General features: G+C 46.6%; 2 protein-coding genes across 3 annotated transcripts in view; one reads left to right on the top strand and one right to left on the bottom strand.

Moving 5' to 3' along the window:
• Positions 1-1,957: 1,957 nt before the first annotated feature.
• Positions 1,958-25,691, bottom strand: EIF4EBP2 (eukaryotic translation initiation factor 4E binding protein 2). Its single transcript, XM_082715635.1, has 3 exons — positions 25,211-25,691; positions 9,275-9,460; positions 1,958-8,333 (listed from the first exon to the last, which is right to left on the bottom strand). Exons 1-3 carry the CDS (start codon positions 25,353-25,355, stop codon positions 8,302-8,304), a joined length of 363 nt encoding a protein of 120 aa, XP_082571761.1. The 5' UTR covers positions 25,356-25,691; the 3' UTR covers positions 1,958-8,301.
• Positions 24,599-25,877, top strand: part of LRRC20 (leucine rich repeat containing 20) — a 107,828-nt gene continuing 106,549 nt past the window's right edge. The window contains exon 1 of one of the 2 annotated variants that reach the window (XM_082715598.1): positions 24,599-24,812. In XM_082715598.1, the coding sequence (XP_082571724.1) occupies positions 24,779-24,812 (34 nt within the window). In that variant the 5' untranslated portion in view covers positions 24,599-24,778. The remainder of the gene's footprint in view (positions 24,813-25,877) is intronic. The other variant, XM_082715595.1, reaches the window with a different exon arrangement.

Here is a 25,877-nt window from a genome sequence, read left to right as displayed (position 1 = left end):
AGCCAGGTCCGGGCTTGAGAAACCTCAGTGCCCTGATTTGGCAACCAAGCCATTCTGGCCTCTGGCTGCTCCTTTCCTGGGGTGGAAACAGAACTGCCCTCGCCATGATCCCAAATCACAATGGGATTCTGCCCGCTGACTCCATTCAGTAAAGAGCAGAGCTGGGGAGACCCTGTGAGGCCAGCTTTTTATCCCACCCAGAGGCCCAGGGCCTGACCACACAGCTAGGAGGCACTGGGTCAAGACCGCAGCTCTGGTCTCGGGAGCCCCAGGGCCCTATCCTTGACAGTAGCCGGAGGTTTTTGCTCCCCTACTTTGGGGTCAAGGACTTTGGAACCGAACATCTGGACCCAATTCCACTACCACACTGAAGTTCTGGCAAGTGAAAATCCCACGCTGGGGCTTTCAAGCGTCTTGCATACTAAACAGGTATCCAACATTCCTTCTCTGGCGACGGCCGGGAAAGTGCAAGTTGAAGCTGCTTGTGGCTGCGGCTCCCTGGGAAGGTTTACTGGCTCAGAGCAAACCTCGAAGACAAGGCCCTACCCCTCCTCGCAGGAGGCAGGCACGAAGGGGCAGAGCTTGCTTCTGCTGAGCCCTGCTGAGCGCCCCGCAATCCCACTAGAATGCCCTCCTGTCAGCCGTGGGTCGTCCTGCCACCGGGCCAGAAGCCTTTGGTGCCAAGCCTAGGAGTATAGCCTCGAGCCCTGCACTCCATGTGGAGGAAATACCGCCCCCCAAGAACAGAGGCCTGCCCTAACCTGGGGGCCACACGGGGCTCTCAGAATGGTTACTTCAACGTGCTCTCAAGTCAAAGGTCTCCTGTACTCAGAGCCGTGCCAGGCCAGCAGCTGAGTGGGGACAAGTGGATGTCTTACTGTCCCGGGTTGGAGCAGGAAGTGGGCCTGGCGGCACGTACGAGTGAAGAAAGAGATTGGAAGGAGAGAAGTGGAAATGTGGGATGCATGGGAGTCGGTTGTGACTCCCACTGGGACTGTTCGCCGCCGTCTTGTCTCCCCTTCTCCCCCCATCCTAAGTCGCCTTGGAAGGTGGCATCCCACCTACCTTGATGTAGGGGAAAAGGCCATATGAAGTGCTAGTGGGAGGGTTTGGACCCTTCTTGCCCCAGATTCCTTCCAGAGGTCCCAGGCTGGGTGGTTGGCTGTAGCCAGCTCCACGCCTCAAGTTGCTCACTCCGGAGGGACAGGAGGCCCAGCTGGCCGACCTCGGGTCACCCCACCAACTGGGCTGTGCTCCAGCCCTTTCCCGAACTCCTCCTGTGCCGGCCCGAGGCTAAACACCTTCCATGAGCCTCACAGCCACCTAGGGGCAGGTAGTTCTTAACCTTGACCTACCTGAGCGAATCCTGGCAGAAGGAAGGCCTCCGAGCAGCTCGGCTGGGCTTCAAGTCTGGCTCACTCCAAAATCTCAAAATCAAACTTCGCCACTGTCCGATCAGGAAAACATTTCCTCGGGTCCACTTTGACTCCACGGACCTCTGTTCACCTCTCTGACAAGACAGAATTCTCGCTCGCGGTGGTAATATGTGACTCACTGGATTAATAATAGCAAGGAATTGGATGCCCCCGCAGTACAGCCTAGTTTGGGACCTCGGAGGGGATGTGTGTCTGGCGGGTGCCCCTGGAGACACATGGTGCCCTTTTGGGGAAAAGGGGAAGCCGCTGTCTGGGCCTCTGTGACACTGGTCCATGCCAGGGGCCTTCCTGGCACGTCCGGCCTCCTGCATGCACCCATTCACCACCAGGCTTGAGGGAAGGGACTAAACATCTCTGGGCCGGCTGGACAATGTCGGTTCTCCACCAAGGTTGAGAACTGCCCCACGAGATGGCTGACCACCCCTGCCCCTGCCCATCTACCTCACCAGTAGATATCCCCCCAGCCTCCCGTATGAAATCAACAGGGTTTCACCCAAAATTTAAGACAATCAAAACACAAGTTGATATTCAAGATCTTTATTGATTTAACTGTAACAGCAACCATTGGTGAGAATTTAATTTTTTCCCTAATTTCCAAACACCTGCTGGTTTAGGACAGTTACAAAAACCAAAACCAAAACCAAAACCAACAAGAGTGATCACAGGCTCACAGAGGACTGCCTCGAGACCGCATGGCATCCTCTGTTCCCCATCCACGACGGTGTAATGGACGGGAGGGATGGCGGACAACCACGTCAAAGGGCATGAAGGGAAGACCAAGTACTGGCAGTCTCCACTTTTCCGTTCAGTGGTTGGCACTGGGCCACTGGTGGCACCAAGACAGGAAAGAGCATTTGTTTTATACAGAAAATATCTTATTAAAGATGCATAAAATGGACCCCTGGATATGTGAGTGTCCTCAGGGCTCTCCAAGATGCCTCCTTTGAGGCTCGCCCCTGGGGTACCCAGGTGGGAAGAGGTGGGCTGTGTTCAGGGGAGGGAAAGGCACTGGCTCACAGTACTCAGTGATTTGGACCCGGCCACCAGGAGCAAGATGGCTTACTTGGAGCACCGGTCCTTACTTAGCTCGTGTTCCTCCCCAACCCTCCTGGTTTCAAGTAAAAATTACCCTTGGCCTGGACTTGGTTTGTTTGTTTGTTTTTAAAGATTAAGATGGAGAGGACAGGGCTACACCAGGGGCAAGATTGGCTGTTCTGTGCTATATTCATTGAACTCTCTGAGTTAGAAGTGTCCAGGAATTTGGGGGGTAAGCACCGGCAAGAGCCCCCTCTGGAAATTTCGGCACCGCCACATGATGATCAAACACTGCAGCATCTGTCAGTGCCCCACTCTCACAAAGGTGGCAAAAAATTTAATACCCCAGGAAATGCGTTTCATTTCCCCCTGGCCATCCATACTGCATGGCTGGCTGGCCAGGGCTGCAGGCAGAGGTTAAGAGAAACCACAGGCCCTCTGAACAGGAACTTGAGACCTCTTCAATCTAGTTTTGCCACAAGGTATTCATTTCTAGGACCAGCCCAGAGAAAGAGATTTAAATTCCGGGGGTGGGAAAGGTGACATGAATGAATGCTTGAAAAAATCAGTTTGCATCCCTCTCCTTCAAGCCTTTCCTAAGAAATTCCTGAGCTAGCCTCAAGGAAACCTCAGTGCTGAACTGGAAAATCCTTACTAGAACAGGAAATGCCCCTGGGGTGGACGCATGCAAAAGAATTGTGACCCGGTTGCTTCAAGATCTGATTTCATCCTTTATTAAAAACTGAGAGGTAAGGACACAGGGATGGGGGTGTGTGGTTAACCACACCCCTTTCGAAATCCGGACAGAAAACTGCCCAGCCAAAGAAACCATGCTTCTTTAAAATGATTACCCGTGCCCAGATGCCATGGGTGGGTAAGTGATTGGGTTTCGCAGATTAATACACAGCTGCTATTCTAAGTCCAGAGACATGCCAAGATAGGCAAGCTCTGGCCCAGATGCAGAGGCAGCAGACTGACCACCACTCTGCAGGAGAACTCAAAGGGCCCAGGGCCCTGGCTTTAAGCAGCCAAGATGCTTGACATGCCACCGAATATCCAAGAAGCAGAGAATGAATAAAAAGTCCGTTTCTGGGATCCTGCTCCAGCACTACCAGCTGCCTTGACTGCACGCAGGCACACAGCGTGTGCGGCTAAACAAAAGGCTTTGGGGTGAAACCTGCACAGGCAGTAGGCTGTGTGCTACTGCAGACGTCCAAACCCAGGAGGTCAGTCGGTCAGACGGTCCCAAAGAGCTGGGAGCATAAACAACAAAAAACAAAAGACCCATCTATTTGGACTCTGCCTCAAAATCAGAAGGAAAAAGGCAATTCATGGAAAAGTGGTGTGAAGGAGTCCCTACTTGTGGAGGGAAGTGCCTTGTTCTCCAGGCTGCCCCAGCAGCAATGCTTCTTGGTCAAGTTCACACTTAACCAAGCAGTGCTATAGAGAAGAAAACACCGGGAAGAGGCAGAACATAAAGCCAGACAGGACTGTGTGTCTGGAAGCTATCTCAAGTCTCTAAAACGTGGTTCAGCACAGGTGCCAGACACCCGGCAGACGTTCCCTAAAACTTAGTGTTCAACTGACTGGGGTCATCTAGGTTTCTTCCATGGGTGAAGCGTGGACCAGTTCTCTTTAAGAACACGTATCCATCAGGAAGCCCAGGCCGAGGTGGGCACCCAGTTAAGACACACACTGGATTTAGAGGTGCGATGAAGCACTAGCAGACATTTCTAATTCCCAGATGTTACCTACTGAATTGCAGAAGTAGCTTCCTGGGGGAGAGAGCCGACCTGAACGTGTTTTGGCTGGTATGGCTGCAGGGAGCAGGTGCCAACCTCGACTCGGCCAGGGGCGTGGCTCACAGCTGCAATCGACTTTCCTCTGAATCTCAACCCGTGAAACTTTTATTCGGTCGCTAACCCAACACCTCGTTCACATACCCTCCTTTGGCTTAACAACCCTGACTCCAATGGAGTCTGCTTTAGTGGCTCAGTTAGAAGGGTCCGGTTCCCTTTGTCAGTTCCTGGCCCAGGGAGAGGCAAAGATGGGGTGCTGGTCCAAGGCATCCTTGCCCTGCTGGTAGCCAGGCAAACGAAGAACTCTTTTTATTCTCTTAGGAATTGTCATTTCTTGCCACCGCTCTCCAAACCTGCAGGTGGCTTTGGGGAAACAGAGAGCGTCTGTCTTCTATTCAATTTGGACATGGCAGTAGCAAGCTATCTCTCTGTGGTATCTAGTTTTACCTTCCCCCCCCCCGTTGGATTGACTGTATCCTCTGTTGGGAGTGAGGTGGTTTTAAGATAGAGCCCCCACATTCTCAGATACTGCACCACTGTCGGCCAGGCGTAGGATCTTGCTTCTAAGGGCCACAGGACCGTCATGAAAGGCACTGCAGACTCTTCCTTGCCCTTCTCCCTGGGGCCCCCTGCTCAGGGGTAGCCTGCTGCTCTGGTGCGAGGACTCTCATGCTGCTCTACACAGGGACCCGTACGGAGAGATCGAAGGCATCCTGCCAGTAGCCACAAAGAACGCACACAGAAGGGGATTCTCCAGCCCCAGTGAGATGACTGCAGACCTTGCCAACATCTGGGTGGCCACTCCCGGTGACCCTGTGCCAGGGCCATCATGCGAAGCTGCTTCCCATTCCTAACCTCCAGAAGCTGACAGAAAACGTTTGCCTTTCGAGATTTAAAGTTTGGGGGTAATCTGTTAAACAGCAATAGGAAACAAATACAGGCGAATGACAAACTCTGGCCTTGACAGCCCAATACCAAGAAGCCAGCTTCAAGACAGTGTGCTCTGGAGAAGGTTAGCTATTTAAACAGAGTACAAAGACGTGGGTGATCTCAGCAAACTACATGGTAAAGACAGACCAAGACAATGCATGTCTCCTGCTGGAGTTTTGAGGAATGAGGTCATTTCTCACTGTGATGGACTGTCCTCAGGGGTACAGAAACATGGTCTCGTCACAAAAAGAATAAATGATCACTAAGATTCTAAGAACCATCTCACTCAGATGGTCCCCAAAGGGTTCTCCTTCCCCAAGAGAAAGCCAGGAGAGATTACTCATTCTTCTGGATCTGGCTTGCCCTGAAAAAAAAATCACTCCATGAGGCATGGTACCAAGGTGTCATCTGTCACAAGCTCATCTGCTGCCTTGTGAAACTATCTTTAAAATGCAGATTTGTGGAGGTCAAAGTATGTCCCACAGCAGTGGCCTCCAGGAAAGGACACCAACCAGTAAGGAGGTCCTTGCAGAGAAGGCTGAAGGAGTGGGCTGCTGCTCTATACAGCTGACATTCCCCCAAAAACTAGAAAGATGGCCTCCGATTAGGGAGCCGTGTGCAGAGATTCCCCAAGATGGTAGAAGAGGGGGAAACGGCACCTTGACATTACCGAAGCTGGCATGTTTCAAATCCACTCCCTGCTGCTCAGAGAGGCCACCAGATTTTCATGTGTAGCAAGAAAGATCGAGAAGGAGCATTTTCTGCTCACTGCCCGACTAGCTGGAGTTGGAGCTGGGTTCCGCAGAATGCCAAAGCCAGCTATGAAGGACGAGAAGCTTCATTCTCAAAGAATCGAGTTCCCAGCGGACTATGGGGTCCTGAGCAAGCTTCTCATGCAAATGATGGTGCAACTGAAGGTTTCCCGAGAGTATGGAAAGTGAAATTTGGGAGTTTAATTACAATCAGAACAGGGATACATGAAAGCAACAAGAAAATACTTTTTTTGATCATCAATTTTTGAGACTGAAAACATCCCCCAAATTTTGGAGATCCAGCTTATTCCTGAGAAACATCAACCATCACAAAAGGGTCACTCTGAACTACTCACATTTTGTAGCAGAAAACAGAACAAAGTTCCCTGGACAGCCTTCCTTTCTTCTGTCTAAAAGGTGTTCATAAACAGGGTCTTTTCATAGTTCAAAAGAAAAACAAACAGCTCGCTTTCTTAGTTGGTTGACCTGTTACTATCATTCCGGGATGTTGTCTCTCCACAAGAGGGTTCAGGGCACCGAATGCAACCAGAAATTGCCAGAACACCAGCGGCTACTTTACTTGTCTTTCCAGGACAGAGGTGTTGGTCTTTCTACAGGGGTGGGGCGTGTCACTCTCCCGAGATTACTGTACCAGTCAACAGTCGGGAGGGTGGTGGTGGGGACATGAAAAAGCAAAGGGGAAGGGAAAAGAATGAGGTTCTGGTGAACAAGCCACGTCAAGGCAGAATGGTCCAGTTTGACACACCACCCGCTACAAACTGCAAACATGCACACCCAAAACTAGAGGGAGAAGCAAAGAGCTTGTCAGGGACTCGGGGGGGACAAAGGATGGTGACATGGAACAGCAGACTCGCCCGTGGACATTTCTCACCTTCCTAACACCGAAGATGTGTAATTAAAAAGTTGCTGTTCAAAATCGTATTGAAAACATATCTAAAAATAGGTCTGTAGTCATCTTAAAAATAAAAGATCACTCCTCAGATAAGAGGAGTGAGATATTATCAGATACCAACGCTTGAGGTATCTTTGATGTGTACTTGAAAAATGGCCTGGCAGAGAGAGAGGTGGGAGGGAGGGACAGACAGAGGCAGGGAGAGGAGAGGAACAACTCTGAGGACGACGGGGAAGGCAAGAGAACGGGGAGAACCCACTTTCGAGCCGGTGCTTATCCATCCCAGCAGTCTCTGCAGGTCCACAAAGGAAAAAAGTTTGGCTCTCTTCGAAGAGCATTCTGAAAGTCATCTTTTAAACTCAAAATGTAAGACCCTGCGGTCAGAGACCGTGAATATCTCGAAGCTCAGGGGACGAGGAAGCAAGGACTGCTGAGGCTGAGTAGCCACCCGGTTCAGCACGCTCCCCAGGTCATTCTGCAGGGTCACCCAGTAGAACGCTATGACCAGGCCTCCCCCAGAAGTGCCTGTCGCTTGGACAGGCCTGTTGCAGGAGCGGCAGAATCACCTGGGGGGCTCAGATACAAAGGGACAGCGGGCAGTGGCACGCTAGCAGGGAGGGAGGAGAGGAGAGCCCCGCTGCTTCCCGAGGACTCCCCCCTCAGGTGGGGCCCACACTTTTCTGCAGAGATGTGCTAAGTGAAGGACCAGAAAGCGGCACTCAAACATTAAAGACAGAAGACATTCGTGCCGGAGGAAGGAGGGGAAGCAGGCCGAAGCGGGTCTCAGAAAGCGTGGCAGGGTGATGCCAGCAGAGCTGTACAAACCACACTCTGACCCGAAGGACAAATGTCTCAACGGATGAGGAGAGTGACTCTCTCCATTTTCACCCCCTCTGACGGCTGTGAAGACCTGAGACCCAGACTCCTGCAGCTCTGAACCACAGAGGGGAGACAGGGAGGGCACGCGGGGGGTCAGGACGTGGACAGTGCCAAACCCACCATACCCGTGTCACTTCCCTAGACTTCCCAGCCAAGCAATTGTGGGCAGGTTGATATCTGATTTGGGATTTTAAGAAATGGGGGGTGGGGTGGAGGGAGTACGGGGAGGCTAGGTTTTCTCAACTGTCTTTCTCAAATGACTATGGAAGCCAGAGTTTAACTGTTTTCCTCTGTGGGCTGCTTAGGTCTACGGAAATATGCCAAGGACCTTGGATGGAATCTGTGTAACTGGGAAGGGGGACAGGAAAGAGGGAGAGGAAACGGTCAGATGAAGCTCATCTGCGCATCATTTGGCACCCAGAGCAAGGAAGAGGAGGACTTGGGGGCTGCAATGGGACTGCTGGCTGCCCCTTCTGTCCGTTCATTGTTGATCCGATGGGCCCAATCCAGTGCGCCCGGCCTCAGCGCCGCTGCTCTCCTGCCGCTCCTGCAGGCGGTCAGATGTCCATCTCAAACTGAGCATCATCCCCTATGAAGAATCAAGACACAGTTTAGAACAAAAGGCAAGGCCAAGCAGCTCTGTCATTCCTCCGCTGGAGGGTCAAAAATGGATCCAAACTCTCCCATTCCCTGCTGCCTTAGAACAATTATGTGTTTGCTTTGGCTCGTCCTTTTAATGTGGGAAAAAGAATGGCACTCAACCCGCAAGGAGTAGGATCTGGGAAAGAAGACCCAAGTGAAAACCCGCCCAGCATCCCTCTGGCTGCAGGCGACCCCAGTGGGATGCCTGCATCTATCATGCCAGCAAACTCTTCTGGAGGCTCTCAACTTCAGCCCTGCTCTCAATCAATACTTTGTCCATGCAAAGCTCATTTGGAATTTGAGAAGGCAGAATGCTGGCTCCTGCACAGAAGTCGGGGGGTACGACCCGAGGCATACCTTGGGAGCTGGCCACTTCCACTGAAACAGAGTGGCTCATTACTTAGTGTGTGTGTGTGTGTGTGTGTGTGTGAGAGAGAGAGAGAGAGAGAGTGAGTGTGTGTGTATCATAGGCAGTCCTGGAAAATGGGGAAACAAACCCTATTTCCCCCTGCACCACAAAAAGGACATTCTTCTTTTAAGAAAGAGGTCTATTTCTGAAGGGCAATGGAAATGAGGCCTGTTCAGTTCTGTTCTGTGTGTTACTCCCAGTTCAGTACAGCCCAGGCTGGAAAGGACTTGAGGGCTGGTTCAAGAATTTCCTATGCCCTGAGTTTGGTTTTCTCCCTATTCCCGGATTAGATTAACCTAAGATTTAGAACCTAGGGTTTCCAGAACATTTCAGTAAACCTTGGTGATGGGAGCTGCTGGGAACCTTAGAGACCTATACATGAATGTAGGTTATAACTGAGGAATCAATTTTCAACCTGTCAACCTTTCGACTGACACTGGAATTCCCAGGGCTATCCACTCGGCCCCCCAAACACTTACCAACTGCATGCTTCCTGTCATGATTGTTCAAGTTATTCAAATTGTTTACTTCTACTTTGGAGTCTTCGATTAAGGTGCCAGGGCTGGTGACCCCTGGGATATTGGGCAGATGGCAGGGCGGGGTCTGAGCCATGGGAGAATTGCGACGATCCAACAGAAACTTTCGATCATAAATGATTCGGGTTCCTGGAAAACAGGGTTCAAGAGTCTGAAACAAATTAAGGGGCTTTCAATCTACAATTATTACCCAGGAATTTATTTTAAATTCCATCAAAACCTAACCCTTGAGGTTTCACAGTCCAAACAAAAAGGGTAAGTTCTACCCTTCCCGCCTGGGCCAGGCCCCTCTGCTGGAGGAGTGCCTTTTCCTCCTCTTCCACTCCAGCTTTAAGGCTCAGCCCCAACATCACTTCCTTTACAGAACACCTTAAAAAAAATTCTTTCCCCCATCCTACTCCATACACATCACCTATTCTAGGTCCCGTTTCATCGCTTTGCTTCTCTAAAGCCTGTGACTTCCTTATGCCACAGCTATGTCTCAATTCTATGTGACCTTGGTTCAACCATTTAGAAAGTTTTATTTTTTATTATTTTTTTAAGATTTTATTTATTTATTTGACAGTGAGAGACAAAGAACACAAGCAGGGGGAGTGGGAGAGGGAGAAGCAGGCTTCCACTGAGCAGGGAGCAGGGTGCACAGGACCCTGGGATCATGATCTGAGCCAAAGGCAGAAGCTTAACAACTGAGCCACCCAGGGGCCCCCATTTATAAAATCTTATTATTTATTTATTTATTTATTTTAAGATTTTATTTAGAGTTAGAGAAGAGTACAAGCAGGGCAGAGGAGCAGAGGGAGAGGGAGAAGCAGAGCCGGATGTGGGTCTCCATCCTGGGACTCCAGGACCATGACTTGAGCCGAAAGCAGATGCCAACTGACTGAACCACCCAGGCGCTCCTAGAAAGTCTTAAATAAAGTAATAAACACGTGAAAAAAGGGCACCAATAGATTAGATTGCTGCCTTTAAGTTGAAGGCTTTCCAAAGGCACTCAGACAAACATCCTTCCCAGACAGAGCTGTGGTAAAAGCTGGACCCTTCTTTATTTTATGAAACAATCTGCATGCCAGTAAGTGCTACCGGAGTGTTTTACAACAATCCTTCTGAAGAGGGCATCTGACCTGATGAATAGTTAAGAAGACCTACTACTGCTGCCCCTTCTGTTGTCCCAAAGTGACTTAATGGAACTCACCGAGCAAACCAGTGTCCACACCAGAACCAAGCTCCTGGGGTGCGGACTCCCAGTCCAAGCCTCTCTACACTCTGTCTCTGTGCCCGGAGTGGGAGCACAGTGTCGGAAGTGAAAGAGTCGGACGGTAACCACCATTAACACACAAACACCGGGGTGAGTGGCACATGGGCCACCCCAAGGGCCCCCAAGCGCTATTTCTCAAGAGGGACACAGCAGGATGGCCACGACCTTACTGCCCCCTTGGGAGGGCGACAAGACACCGGTAGAGGTGGCTTCTGTTTTTCGATTTCTAAGTTTACCAAGGCTTGAGTGCTCAGGTGTTTTAGAAACTAGGTAATCCGTTCATTTTTGCCCACAGAACAGAAATAACGCAGTTTTAAAAAATTACACGAGCAGGCAGGTCCTATAATCTAAGTGCATTTCAGAATAATAAAGGGGGCCTCGCTGGTAGTAAAAGGAGATGCTGGAGGATCATCTCTGAAGGACAGCATGGCACAAACCAGGTCAACAGCTCTAATCCCTGTTGCCCGCCGGCTCTTTCATTCCAAAGCCTAACCGAGATAGGGAAAGGCTGAAAACTTCAGAGAGGGAGTCTCTGAGTCCTAGAGTGGGCTACAATTATCTTCCTATGTTTACTATTAGAATAACTGAGAGGCGGGACGCCTGGGTGGCTCAGTTGGTTGAGCGGCTGCCTTCGGCTCAGGTCATGATCCCAGCGTCCTGGGATCAAGTCCCACATCGGGCCCCTTGCTCAGCAGGAAGCCTGCTTCTCCCTCTGCCTCTGCCTCTGCCTGCCTCTCTGTCTGCCTGTGCTCAGTCTCTCTGACCAAAAAAAAAAAAAAAAAAAATAACGGAGAGGCAAAGGCCCATAGCCCATTTACGATAGGACTCACACCGTAAACCTAACCTTAGCAAAGCACCTGGCATGCCTCCCTCCAACCCCTGGAGAACACCTAGAAAAGCTGGAAATCATTCCTCCCCAGCTAAAAGAAGACACAAGTCTTAGGTCCTGTGTCCAATATAATTTTAGGAGAAGGAACGTAAAATAATCTATCTTCACCCTCTTTGCTTTGAAAAATAAGAACTACAGTAATAACTTAAAAAGGCATCTGGAAATGAGGAGGAGTGAGTCATTTTGGATAGCAGAAAACAGTTCAACTTTCCAAAAGTGAATAACATGAATTATTTTGGGTGGAAATTTTTCTAGTACAGATTTAAAACTTTTTACCACCTTCAACAGGAAACAACCAGACCCTTGCTTGATGAACTGCAGTCACTATTCTGAAGATCACTTCATGAACTGTGCTGTGGCGACTCTGGGAGCCTACATTGTTTTCCCTCCACTGCACAGTATTTGAACAGCCTGCACATGCCTCTTTCCTCATTGTTACCTCCCTCATCGTTAGGCTTAAGAACTCCCCTCTTTTCCCAAGTCTCAGGCAGCTCGGACTGCCACAGCAAAATACCACAGCTTCAACAGAAATCTATTTTCTCAGTTCTCGAGAAGCCCAAGACTGAGATGCCAGCATGGTCCGTTTCCGCCGAAAGTTCTTTTCAATGTGGCCTTAGATGGGGCAGAGTGGGGAGCGAGCTCCCTAGTGCCTCTTCTTCTAGGGGCATGAATCCATCATGAGGGCCTCGTGACCTCATCTAAACCTAATTATATCCCAAGACCCCAGCTGCAAAGATCATCACATTGGGGGTCAGGGCTCAAACTTATGAACTTGGGGAAGGGTGGGGGCGCACACAATTCACCCGTCCTAACCTGATGCTTCTATCCTTGTAGGGACTTTGTAATCAGCGGTACCCTTATTTGGACACTATGTAAAATGAAGAGCAAATGGGCTGAGGGGGCCTGATGGCTTTCCAGTGAAAAAAGGGAAAGAGCTTTCGTGGATGGACTTTGCGTATTTGCTGTATCACCTCCACTTCTATTCGTCACTAGGTTTCAAAAGAGTGAGGTTTCATTGTCAGATGTTCTTAAACTAACAATCAGCTTGCAAGTCAGAACAAGATTATTCTTACTTCTGCAGTATGCCAAGCCTGGAACTCCGGGGAAAAGACAGTGAAAAACACAACACAGGGTAAAAGCAAGCTTTCTATTTCTAAATTATATATTAGCAATAGCATATGCATTAAAGAACTGTAATTGGACCAACTAGGAAATAAGCAGTAGAGGGTCTACCTAAATGTGTGAGGTCTAAAGGAAATTTTGGAGAACTTCTTTGTCTTTGCAGAGGTGATAAAATCCATTTTTTACAGCTTTATTGAGACGTAATTCACATATAGTTCAAAGTGTGTAATTTAGTAGTTTTTAGTAGATTCACAGAATTGTGCAACCATCGCCACAATCAACTTTAGAACATGGCAACCATCCTCTAAAAGATAATCCATACACATTGAGCAGTCCCTCTCCAACCCAGAAGCCCCAGAAAACCACTGTTTTCTGTCTCTACAGATTTGTCTATTCTGGACATTTCATATAAATGGAATCTTACAATATGTGATCTTTTGTGACTGCTTCTTACACTTGCATATGTTTTCAAGGTTAGTCTATTTTTAGTATCTTTCAGTGCTTTCTTTCTTTCTATTGTCAAATATTCCATTACATGTATATGTCACATTTTATCAAGTAATCAGTTGATGGGCATCTGGGTTATTTCCACTCTGAGTAATGCTGCTATAAACATTCATGTACCTGTCTTTGTGTGGACATATGTTTTCCTTTCTCTCGGGTAAGAGCAGAATTGCTAGATCATATGATTAACTCTGTGTTTAATCTTTTGAGCAACCACCAGACTGTTTTCTAAGGTGGCCGCACCATTTTACATTCCCACCAGCAGTATGTGAGGGTTCCAATGTATACACATGGCAGCCGACACTTTCTATGTTTTTTTATTGTATCTATCTTATGAGTGTGAAGTGGTATCTCACTGTGGTTTGATTTTTAAGTTTTTATTTAAATTTCAGCTAACACAAAGTATAGTATTAGTTTCAGGTGTACAATATAGTGAGTCAACACTTCTATACAACACCTGGTGCTTATCACAACAGGTGCACTTCTTAATCCCCAGGACCTATTTCAGCCCTCCCCCCACCCACCTCCCCTCTGGTAACCATCAGTTTGTTCTCTATAGTTAAGAGTCTGTTTCTCAGTTTGCCTCCCTCCTTTTTCCCCCTGTGCTCATTTGCTTTGTTTCTTAAATTTCACTGTGGTTTGATTTTAATCTGCATTTCCCTGACGGGTAATGGTGTTGAACATCTTTTCATATGCCTATTGGCCATTGCAATAGACATCTTCTTTGGAAAAATGTCTATTCAGATCTTTTGCCTGCTTTTTAGTGGGTTACCTTTTTACTACTGAGTTTTAAGAGTTCTTTATATTTATGAATACATGTCCCTTATTCATATATGATTTACAAACATTTTCCCCTATTCTGTGAGGGTTTTTTTTTTTGTATTCTTTGAAGCATAAAAGTTTTTAATTTTGACAAAGCCCAATTTATGTCTTTTTCTTTTGTTGCTTGTGCTTTCGGCACCATACTCAAGAAACTATTTACTAACCAAGGTCATAAAGATTTGTGCCTATGTTGTTTTCTAAAGATTTTATAGGTTTTACGCTCTTACATTTAGGTTTTCGAGCCATGGGACCCAACTTCAGTTTTTGTGGGTGGATATCCTGTTGTACCAGTTTCATTTGTTGGAAAGACTGTTCTTCCCCCATTTACTTGTCTTGGCAGCCTTGTTAAAGATCAAGTGGCCATAACTGTATGGGTTTTTTTCTGGACTCTCAATTCTATCTCACTTATCTATGTTTATCCTTTTTTTTTTTTTTAATATTTTATTTGACAGACAGAGATCACAAGTAGGTGAAGAGGCAGGCAGAGAGAGAGGAGGAAGCAGGCTCCCTGCTGAGCAGAGAGCCCGATGCAGGGCTTGATCCCAGGGTCCTGGGATCATGACCCGAGCTGAAGGCAGAGGCTTTAACCCACTGAGCCACCCAGGTGCTCCATCTATGTTTATCCTTACAGCAGTACCAAACTGGCTAGATTTGTAACAATTATTGAAATTGGGCTATTTTAGGTCTCTTAAAATTCCTTATCAACTTTGGGATCAGCTTGTCAACTTATGCAAAGAAGCCAGCTGGGATTTTGATGGGATTGTGTTGACTGTGTAGATCTGGGAAATAGTCATCAACACCATCTTCCAATCCACACATGGAGAACGCCTTCCATCTATTTAGGTCTTCTCCGATTGCTTTTAACAATGTTTTGTAGCTTCCACAGTGTAAGTGTTGTGCTCCTTTCATTAAATCTATTCCTATATATTTTATTATTTGATGTGATTAGAAATGGAACTGTTTTCATTTTTGCATTGTCCACTGAAAGTGTATAGAAGTGTATAGAAATACAATCGGTTTTTGTATACCATTCTTGTATCCTGCAACCTTGCTAAACTCAATTAGTTCTAATAGTTTTTTAGTGGATTCTTAAAGTACATTTGGTTGTGAATGCAAATAAAGCCAATTAATTCAGAAGAGAAGACATTCTGAAGAACCGGAGTCTTAAGGGTTGTCACTAAGGTTCTCAGATAATGCCAGGGAAAACAGGAATACAAAAGGATAGCATTTTAGGTGTTTGGATTTTAGATACCTGAAAGCTAAAAAAAGTTTCATTGTAGCAGATACAGAGCAAAAACGGGGAATTAGCTTGTCAGCAACTGAGGATATACAGTACGATTCAAAAGCACCTGACCATTCAAAAAAATCAAAAGTACTCAAAGAAAAACATTAAGATTTGACTATAAAGTGGCAAGAAAAAAAGCCTTTGTTTCCCTTGTTATATACTGTGTTTACCATGAGATTATGTCTATTCCAAGATAAAAATAAAAACAAAAAAAAAGCGCCACAATACTCAAGGTCTCTTAAACACGTGTATGCAGAGACATCTATTTTCTAAAGCAAGAACTTCCTGGTAATCCACATTTCATCCAAACAGCCCGCCACACTTGTCAGGCCAATTTCATGTCAGCCAATGCAGCCACAAGTAACTAGAAATGAGTTAATATAAATTCCTGAAGAAGGAAAATAAAAAAACCATACAAGAAACCCATACCTTGAATATAACATATTAAAATGGGCTGTGAGGCGCCTGGATGGCTGTTGGTTAAACAACTGACAGTTTGATTTTGTCTCAGGTCAAGGTCTCAGAGTTGTGAGATGGAGCCCTGAGTGGAACTCTGTGCTCAGCAGTCTGCTTGAGATTCTCTTTCTCCCTCTGCCCCTCCCCTGTGCATATGCTCTCTTGAGAAATAAGTAACAACAACAAAAAAAGACCATGATTTTGATCAATTGATGGAGTGTTAAAAAAAAAAGTTCTCTATTTCACCTTGACAATGGATGCTTTTCCTTCCAGTGAGTTTTCTATTTCCTTTTCTATGAAAATAATCATGTCCCTTGGTTTTATATTGAAAAGTTAAGAACCAGGGGCGCCTGGGTGGCTCAGTGGGTTAAGCTGCTGCCTTCGGCTCAGGTCATGATCTCAGGGTCCTGGGATCGAGTCCCGCATCCGGCTCTCTGCTCAGCAGGGAGCCTGCTTCCCTCTCTCTCTCTCTCTCTCTGCCTGCCTCTCCATCTACTTGTGATTTCTCTCTGTCAATAAATAAATAAAATCTTTAAAAAAAAAAAAAAAGAAAAGTTAAGAACCAAAATATCATATATGCTATATACCAGATTTCACTGTTTGTGATCAAACTATAAAAAGAGCGAGGAAGAATACTTACAGGAGAGTATGTACATGTTATATGCCCTCCCTGATACTGTCAAAATAATGGGGAAGATGACCTACCAGGGAATTAAAGCCAGAAGGGATAGTACAATTTTATATAGCAGAGAGCTAAGCTGACAGCCTGTGACAGAGATTCTGACTCTATTATTTTACATTTTGAAGAGAGCTATCAGGAGAACCGATAACACAATTTACAAAAACTGGTAAACGGAGAGGAGCGGAAATGAAAGGGAGAAAGTAATAAAAGTGTTCGAGATTACTCATTTTTCATAATAGGGAATCGATGGTATTATCTAACGTTAACAAGCCAAGAAGTTACGGTGCACATGTACATACAGCACCAGCAGTAACCAATAAAAGCACTAAAACCATTAAAAGTAGTTGTCTACTGGCATTTTACTTTGCATTTTAGGTGCTTCTGTTTACTTTTTCCATCTTACCTCTTTTTTTTTTTTAATTTTTTTAATTTTTAAGATTTTGTTTGTTAGTAGAGAGTAGGAGCATGGGCAGGAGAGGGAGAAGCTGATTCCCCGCTGGGCAGGGAGCCCGATGTGGGGCTCAATTCCAGGACACTGGAATCATGACCGGAGCCAAAGGCAGCTACTTAACCGACTGAGCCACCCAGGTGTCCATTACCATCTTATTTTTAAAATGTGCATATATTACTTCAGTCTACATGTTTGGATTTCAGAACAAATAAGAACTTTAAAATCTTTTAACATCAGATATTTATAAATTTTCTTCATGCCTTAATGACCAGAAAGATAGAAAGATAAACCTAATACCTTGACCCTATTGCCTTCTAGATGCTGACACTACCAGGAAATCATGAGAGTAAAACAGAATTCCTTTGGTGAATGGAAGAAGGGGGAAAAAAGCTTCTACCCTTTGATGAAAACACTAGTAATTTTCAAAACGGCAAGGAACAAGAAGACCAATAAAAGAGGCCCAAAATTATGCTTACCAAGATGGTTAGGTACACAAAGAAGGTCATTCAAGACTAAGGGTCTCTTTCTAGACCAAGTAGCTTGGTTTAAATAATTAATCCAGGGATTATGCTATATACATTCAAGAAATTTTATTAATTTAAACCACCTAGAGAAAGTCCACTGTCATGTGGTTAACTGAACAGGGTAGTCGTAACTATACTTTCAGAGGGTCCCCAGCATAAAGTTCTGTTTAACTATGGCCGCCTCCTATATAGAATTAGGCATCCGCTCATGCAAAATGACAGCTCAGAGCAAGAAACTTCAAGTAACTTGCCCAGACTGCACAGCTTGATTGAGTAAGCTGGTGACAAAAGTCTTCCAAAGGCTAAGATGGACCTACACCCCCACAAGTGTGCACGGAGAAAGGGGGAGTGTGGAATTAAACAGGGCTTCCCTCAGGAGACTCTCTCCATCCAAGAGAAAATCCTCAGCAAACCCTCGGCACACTTTCCTCTACATCTCATTTGGCCGGAACTGGGTCAGATGCACACCAGACCAGACACTGCGGGAAGCCATGACTGGTAGGCATGGTGCATATCCTGGGGCTTGCAACACTGCCACTTTGAAGAAATGACTGCTTTTTGTTTTGTTTTGTTTTGTTTTAAAACGTCTGCTTAAACATCTATGCTTCGTGGAGACTCTGGAAGAAAAGCAGATTCCTAAAAAGCCCTATGCCGATAACCCAGAGGAAACTAAAAGCTGCCTAAGCCAGCCCCCTCCATTCAGTGTGTGCCACAATCAAATCCCTGAAGTGCTAATAAAATCAAGAGGGACAATTTTTTATGTAAACGGGACGTATGACTGGAGGCTCAGGATCCTCTAACTTAGTATGAGTTAAGTACCAGGGCAAATGGAAGACGTCTAAGGTTTGTGAAAAGCCAATCCTACTCTGCTTTGTTTAACTTCAAGTTTCAGTAAGCGGAAGCAATGATCTCCAAGATACTGTCCAAGGATGGCTTCTGGTGCAGTCACTTGGGACACAGCCATCACGGAACATACGCCTGGCCTGAAAAGGAAGTTGGTAACGACTGTGTTCCTATTCTGAAAGTCTGGTGTTAGAAGAGGCTTAGAGAACATCTGGCAGAAGCCTGTCATTTTAGACACAAAGAAACTAATATCCAGAGAAGTTAAAAGTATTTATAGTGCCCCTGGAGTCAGGAGACCAACACAAAGTAGCTAGGGACGCTAAGCAAACCTCATTCTCCAGGAGTCTCAGCTGCACCATGAGTTGAAAAGATGATCTTTTTAGGGAATACCAGGTCCAAAATGGTGTATGAACCACAAACTAATCAATAAATGTCAAATGATTTTAAGTTTGTCTAGCCTTGACCTTCAGAAAATCTGGGTCAAAATAAAGTACATCAAATATATCCACTTTTTTTTTTTTAAAGATTTTGTTTATTTATTTGAGGGGGGTAGGGAGGGAGACAGAGGGAGAGGGACAAGCAGACTCCCCACTGAGCAGGGAGCCAGACACGGTGCTCAATCCCAGGACCCTGAGATCATGACTGCCCTCCTCCCCCAAAGGCAGATGCTTGACAAACTGAGCCACCCAGATGCCCCCCAAATATATCCACTTCTACTTGGGCTTGAACATTTATCCCGAAATAAATCATCTCTACAAAAATGCCCTGCTCTGATTCCAGGAAAAAACTGACTGGCTCTGCCAGGTTGCTAACTGTGTCCTGGATCAATTCTTTGGATTAGATTTCACAGACGTGGTTATGCTCTGTCTGTAATACTAATAATTAACTTAGGATCACTGCTACTGGTATGGGGAAAACATTCAGATTCAAACCTGGCTTTCATTTCAACTGTGTTTCTTCCTAATTTCATCTAAATTTCCCTGCTCTTGGGCACGTATTTAAAAAAATAAAAATAATGCCTATCTACTAACATCTCCCACTTTTCATGTATGGAGCCTGAAGTCTAACAACAAAGTCTTGATGAAAGGCAAGAGTCTACTGGAAAATCCCTAGTCTAGGTCACTGTTTTTACCTGCTGCCTAGTTGCGATTCTAGGAATTTATCTGACCAGAGAATAGTTTCATTTCAACCTAAAACAGCCTGACTCGAACATAAAGTCTCTGGTGGTAACATGGGCTCCTCTGAGGCCCAAATGATTAATTTTATGCATCTTAACGTGAAGAATCACAACCTCTCACACTTTCTGAAAAGTGTCTCTTAACACCTAGAGAGCAGCATTTACATTTACACCTAAATAGGCAGCATTTTGCTATAAACAGCAGGCCATTTCTAAAATAATTAGAAGTGAATGAGGCCAGTATTATCTTGATTCTAAAATCAAAGACATCATAAGAAAAATACAGACTAATACCCCTTATGAACAGAGATGCAAAAATCCTCAACCAAATATTAGCACAACAAATTCAGCAACATAGAAACAATTACATACCATGACCAAGTGGGATTTCTCCCAAGAATACAAGGCTGGTTCAACATCCAAAAATCAATTGACATATATGCCATGTCGACAGGATAAAAAACAAAAATCACACAACCAACTCAGTAAGTGGGGGGAATAAAAGCATTTGACAAAATCCAACCCCTTTTCATGATGGAAACACTCAACAGACGAGGAATAAAAGGGAACTTCCTCAAACTGATAAAGGTTATCTATGAAAAACCCACAGCTAACATCTTACCTAATGGTGAAAGACTAGATATTTTCTTAATACTGAAAACAAGGCAATCTGTTCACACTATCTTGCCACTTCTGTTCAATACAGTACTTAAAGTTCTAGCCAGAGCAATTAGGCAGGAAAAAATAAAAGGCACTCAGAAAGAACAAGGAGACATACAACTATCACTATTTACGGATGATATGGTCTTATCTACTAAAAAACCCATGGAACCTACACGGATGGAACTGCCTTCTCCAGTTCATTTGTCCTTGCTTGTTAAAGTTTTTACTTTCTTATAACACTCAATGACTAGAACAGCTTCTGTTTGTCAGGGCATTCATCCTGAAGATCTAAAAGATTATTTACTTAGAAGTAAACTCTCAGGGATTTCTGAGCTTTTGCCTTCAAAGAATGGCCTGAGAACACGTGCAGGGGACCTTTAAAAACTAGCCACTCATGGGATGGACAGCTGCTGCCTGTTAAAACACAGGTTCTAAGGGGCTTTCACAAAATGGGAGTTCCACAAGGAACAAATCTGAAAATGGAAGTCTAGGCCTTGCCTATTCAGTAAGGTGAATGACTGCAATTCTCAGCTGACTTTTGTTCTATTATAAATGGAGAAACAAAAAATCTCTTAAATATTACACTGTTTGGGGTCCCTGGGTGGCTCAGTGGGTTAAAGCCTCTGCCTTCAGCTCAGGTCATGATCTCGGGGTCCTGGGATCGAGTCCCACATCGGGCTTTCTGCTCAGCAGGCAACCTGCTTCCCTTCCTCTCTCTCTGCCTGCCTTTCTGCCTACTTGTGATCTCTGTCTTTCAAATAAATAAATAAAATCCTTTAAAAAAATAAATAAATATTACACTGTTCATCAAAAGACTTGGAAGCCAAGAAAAAGTTCTGCTACTCAGAGGCTGTCTTCTCCAACCAGATGTACTACCTTACCCCACATTAACTGCACATTTTTACACACACAATGAAGCCTACAATGCAGCCAAACTATGCAAGACTCCTCCTCTTCTTCTTCTGTTTTTTGTTTTTTTTTTTTTTTTTTTTTTTTTTAAGTAGGCTCCACGCCCAACTTGGGGCTTGAACTCACGACTCTGATATTAAGAGTCACATGCTCTACCTACTGAACCACCCAGGCGCCCCTTTGCAAGACCCCCTCTTATAAAATTGTTAAGACTCCAGTCATAAGTCTGAGTCATTCAAGATTAAGGGTCTCTTTCAAGACCAAGTAGCTTGGTTTAAATCATGAATCCAGGGACTATGCTATATTCATTCAAGAAATTTTATTAACTTCAAATTAAACCATCCAAATAAGTACATTTGTTGGTTCAGAAGATTTTGGCCTAGAATAAACTCAACCCAAGGTCATGGAGTTAGAAATTTCACAATAGTCAGAAACTGACCTTCCTTCCCCATATCCACATAGAGCTCTATTCATCTCCCAGGGAAGGAACCAGGTCAAAACTTAGAGCACTCCTCACAAATACTCTTATTTATTTACAGGTCACTCCAAGTTTTTTATTTTCCCTTCTTCCTACTTTCTCCTTTATTTCCAGACCCTTCCAATGGCCGACAGGTAATTCTGACCCAATGAACCAATCCCAGCAACTCTCCAGTTGGCAGAGAGGAGATGTAGCAGCACGAATAAGATTTTAGACCATCACAGTTAGTTCCCCTCTGGTGCTCTTGTTATGGCAACAGCACTTTTCCATAGCTGATGAGGATATTATGCAGCATAAGAAAGGCAGAAAGAAAAGCTAAAAAAGAGTTCTCTCTGTTTATGCTCATTTCCCAGAACACAACATTCCCAGAAGGAGAAAGTTCAGAACTTACGAAAGCATTAGGTCCCTTCCAGCTAACCAGAGTGTTACAAAAGTGAGGACAACTACAGTAACTTTCCCTTCCATTGAGGCTATATGTAGCTTCCCAAAGGAAGAACCAAATATCGTCCTCACTCCTCCACAGGCAGATAAAACATAAAATCCAAGGGCATTATTTTTGTTGTTGTTCTGCCTTGAATTTACTCAACAAAAATCTTCCTTCTCCTCAACAATGAAAATAAGTAAGCACTCTTCTAGCAAGCTGAGAAATCCAAAGGTCAGAGCAAGTGTGCTTCCACCCACCTCTCATTTCCTAAACCATGAGAAGGCAGTTTTGAGAAACCTTCCCAAGGGATAGGCTGTAACCTCTGATCCCCAGTAAACAAAGGACTCTCAAAGGGAGAAGAAATTCTAAGTTCACTATGTTGTGAATGTCCCTGCCCAGTCTGATCACTTAGGGCACTGAGCACATCAACTGCTATCCTGGAACGCTGCAACATGTGCATGGCACTCCATAAGGTTTCCAGAAGTTAAAGACAGGACATACTAATGCCCTTCCTTCCCACTAAGTAGAGATTTCCAACGCAAGCTTACTATCATTTTTCCAAATGTTTTCACACCTGAAATGTATGTTAGCACTGGATTCTATACTTTGTTGTTGTTGTTCTAGAACAAAAAAATCTCAGTCCCCAGCTCCCTTCAACATTTTAAGATCACTGAGCAAGGGCCACATTTCCTACTTTTGTCTGTGGTTCTCTTTTGTGCAAAGCACTGCACTAGGCCCACAAAACACACTTAAAATACCTAATCACATTAATTCAGGTACCTGAAAGAGAGACCAAAAAAACTATCTTTCCCTGGCTCAATTACACAGTGGCAGAGAGAGGAATGTAACAAGAGAGATGAACAAACCACCACAGGAGGGGAAAAATTTCCAAAGGGGGAAAAATTAAATCAGTAACCATTGTGCATCTAAACAGCACTGAATTAATCGTGATTAAATCCAAGCCCAACAGTACTGTAGCCTACAAACACATTATGTAAGTCTCCGTGTTAAAAACCCAAAGATTAGGGGCGCCTGGGTGGCTCAGTGGTTAAGCCGCTGCCTTCGGCTCAGGTCATGATCTCAGGGTCCTGGGATCGAGTCCCGCATCGGGCTCTCTGCTCAGCAGGGAGCCTGCTTCCTCCTCTCTCTCTCTCTCTGCCTGCCTCTCTGCCTACTTGTGATCTCTCTCTCTGTCAAATAAATAAATAAAATCTTTAAAAAAAAAAACAAAAACCCAAAGATTACAATCTGCTCTACCCATAAATATAAGTTCAATATCATAGATGAGCTAAGATGACAACTATTTAAATCTGAAACAAAAGACTGTGTACAGAAACTATCTGGAGACAGTTAAGTGATATTCGAGAAAGCAGTAGTGACTCTAAGTTGGAATGAAGGGTAAATGAATCAGTATCACCGACAGAATCTTTCCAAGCATTTCAGGAACTAATCCAGACTATGAGACAGGTTTCTATCTTTAAAGCAATGCTTAAAGACTATGCCCTTATTTTAAAAGCAAGGTAGCTTGGCTGTTTGAAATACGCCCAAAAGGTACTCCTTCTGTGACTCTTCTGGCAGGGGAACAATGATTAATATATAGCTAAAAGTTTAGTTCCTTTCCCACATAAATAATAGCTCAGTGCAGTTGTAAACCATGACAAGTTCTCAACAGCTGGCAGCGTGGGCATTTACTGACCAGTACCACCGAGAATTCTGAAGGAAGTTACAAACCCCTTCCTATCACCTTGGAAAACAATATCCACTTCTTAAAAGCTGTCAGTTCAAGTTCAGGACAACTGTATCTGGAGCAGATACTGGTCTGCCAAAATCTTTCACCATCAGAAAGCACAATGGCAGCATACTCAGGGGCTGGCCTGGAACAGATCAGAAGATCCAGAGGGCTCTCCAGTGAGGCAAGCCACCTCACCAAGCCATCCCACTGTCCCACAAAGTTAAAGCCTCTTTAAGCCCAGCTATCCAAAAATACTGGTGAACTTCTGCTTGGGTCATTTTAAAGTCTTTCAAGGCAGCCACCCCTCCCCGTCCTGGACGGATTCCTCTGTAGAGTGGCCTGGACCGTTTCATCTGCAGAGCTCTCTCCTCAATTTTTATCCCTTGTTGTTGGCAAGTCTTCCTACTCTGTGGGCCTTGCTGTTGTGCAATCAATTCAAGGATGGCTGGGCCTAACAGCACCCGATTGGTTGTAGTACAAGCTGGTGAGCCCCGCCCACAGGAACGAAGCTAGCCATCTTCTTCGCCAGGGGCTGCCAGCAAAGTTCAACCATCTAGGGAGAGGCCACCCCAACACCAAAAGAACGCAAAGTTCCCAAGTTAAAATGAAGCGCCAACCCCTTCAATAAGGTCCCACAAGATCACTCCCCAGTCTCCTCCCTCTGGAGAACAGCCCAGTCAGCGGACACACAACCTTTGAGTTCCCTTTCCCCAGACCAATTCAACATGGTTCACCTCCCCTCCAGTGTTCTTCCTTGTAAACAGTTCCTGGTCACACTTGGAAAAGCAATGCTAGGGGAAACTCTCCCTGCGCTGCCTCTTCCCCAGAATCGAGGAATCCCACCGATCCGGGTGCCCTTCCTGACAATAGCCCTCCTCATCTATCCCCAAGGGCGTCATCGCCAAAAACTTATCCTTAAAGCTGCCAGCGCTCTACTACCCCCACGTCTTCTCCCTTGGCTATTACTCGAATATTATTTTATCACTCTCTCATTCTCTCCCCCAGCCTGGGCCTGGGGACTCCCCCCGCCCCTCGTGGGGCCTCGTCCAGCAAGTAAACAATGCTGTCAAAGCAGGATAACGCTGGGCGAGGCGTCCAAACTCCGCATTCCAGCCTCCTCCTGCTGTTCTAAAAGCAGCAAAACAAGTCATCGCAGAGTCCCAGCAGCGAATTACTCTGCCCAGCTTCCTTTCTAAAAAGGCCCGGGAGAGAGCTCCAAAGTCAACCACTAATGTGCACAAACGCAGGACATGCAAGAGGCAGAGGTAATGCAGAACGAGAGCAAGGCCAAGTGCAAGACGAATTTGCCTAGGAGGAGGCGGGGGTGGGGGGAGAAAACTGGGTCGAGCGCAGAAATCTGCCACGAAACGGGAACAAGGGCTTTTTTTCCCCCCCACCGAAGGGAGAGCCACGTTCCCCGAGTGGGCGCGCGCTGAACAGAGTTGCAGCCAAGAAAGAATGCGAAGTTAAGGTTCCGAAAGCAACCTCCCGGGGGCTCTGGCGGAGCTGGGGGGGGGGGGGGGGCTCTGGCGGAGCTGCGCGGGCCGAGGCGGCCCCGCTTGGACACGCCCTGAGTTAAAGGCCCGCGGTGGGAGGCAGGCGGGGACGCGGCGGAGGAAACGGGCTACAAGCTCCGGGCCGCGGCGGGGCGGCCGGCGCTCACCTCCCGGCGTGGTGGAGAAGAGGGTCCCCCCGGGCGTGGTGCAATAGTCATGAGGTAGCTGCGCGGCGTCGCTGATGGGCACGGTGCGGGTGGGGATGGCGCGGCTCTGGCTGGGCTGGTGGCCGCTGCCGGCGGACGAGGACATGGCTCTGGGCGCGGGCTCTCGGGCTTTGTCCGGCGGGCGGGCGGGCAGGCGGCGGCGGCGGCGGCGGCTGGGGGCCCGGGCTGCTGCGGCCGCTCCGACGAGCGGAAGGGCGGGCGGGGCTGGACGCGCTCCGCTCGCTCCTCGCTCGTTTCCTCTCGCTCCCTCGTCCCGCTCCGCTCCCGCCGCCGCCCTCTCAGCCGCCGCCGCCGCCGCCGCCCGATCCTCCGGCCTCCGCCAGCAGCCCCAGCAGCAGCAGCAGCGGCAGCAGCGGCGACGACGACGACCGGAAGCGGGCGAAGGCGGGAGCCAGAGGGAGTTCGGGGGAGCGGGTCGGCGGAGGTGACGTCGCAGGGGGCGGGGCTAGGGCGCTAGGGGGCGGGGCGAGGGCGGGGGCGGGGCCGCGGGCGGGGAGGGACTGAAGCCCAGCGGGCGGGACGCTAGACTGGTAAGTCTACGCCAAGTGTTTCTGAGTCGTGAGAAGGTAGGCGCAGAAAACTTTGGTGGGCTTTTTCTTTTTTTTTT

The sequence above is a fragment of the Mustela nivalis genome (genome assembly GCF_964662115.1).
Source record: "Mustela nivalis genome assembly, chromosome: 2".
Lineage (NCBI taxonomy): Eukaryota > Metazoa > Chordata > Mammalia > Carnivora > Mustelidae > Mustela > Mustela nivalis.
The sequence above is the reverse complement of the archived record's forward strand: the minus strand, read 5'-3'. Positions and strand labels throughout refer to the sequence as shown.

Coding starts and splice junctions, on each gene's coding strand:
- EIF4EBP2 (XM_082715635.1), bottom strand. CDS start 25,355: ATGTCCTCGTCCGCCGGCAGCGGCCACCAGCCCAGCCAGAGCCGCGCC. Junction 9,461..25,210: donor CTTCTCCACCACGCCGGGAG/GTGAGCGCCGGC, acceptor CCTGTTTTCCAG/GAACCCGAATCATTTATGAT. Junction 8,334..9,274: donor TGACAGGAAGCATGCAGTTG/GTAAGTGTTTGG, acceptor GATTCTTCATAG/GGGATGATGCTCAGTTTGAG.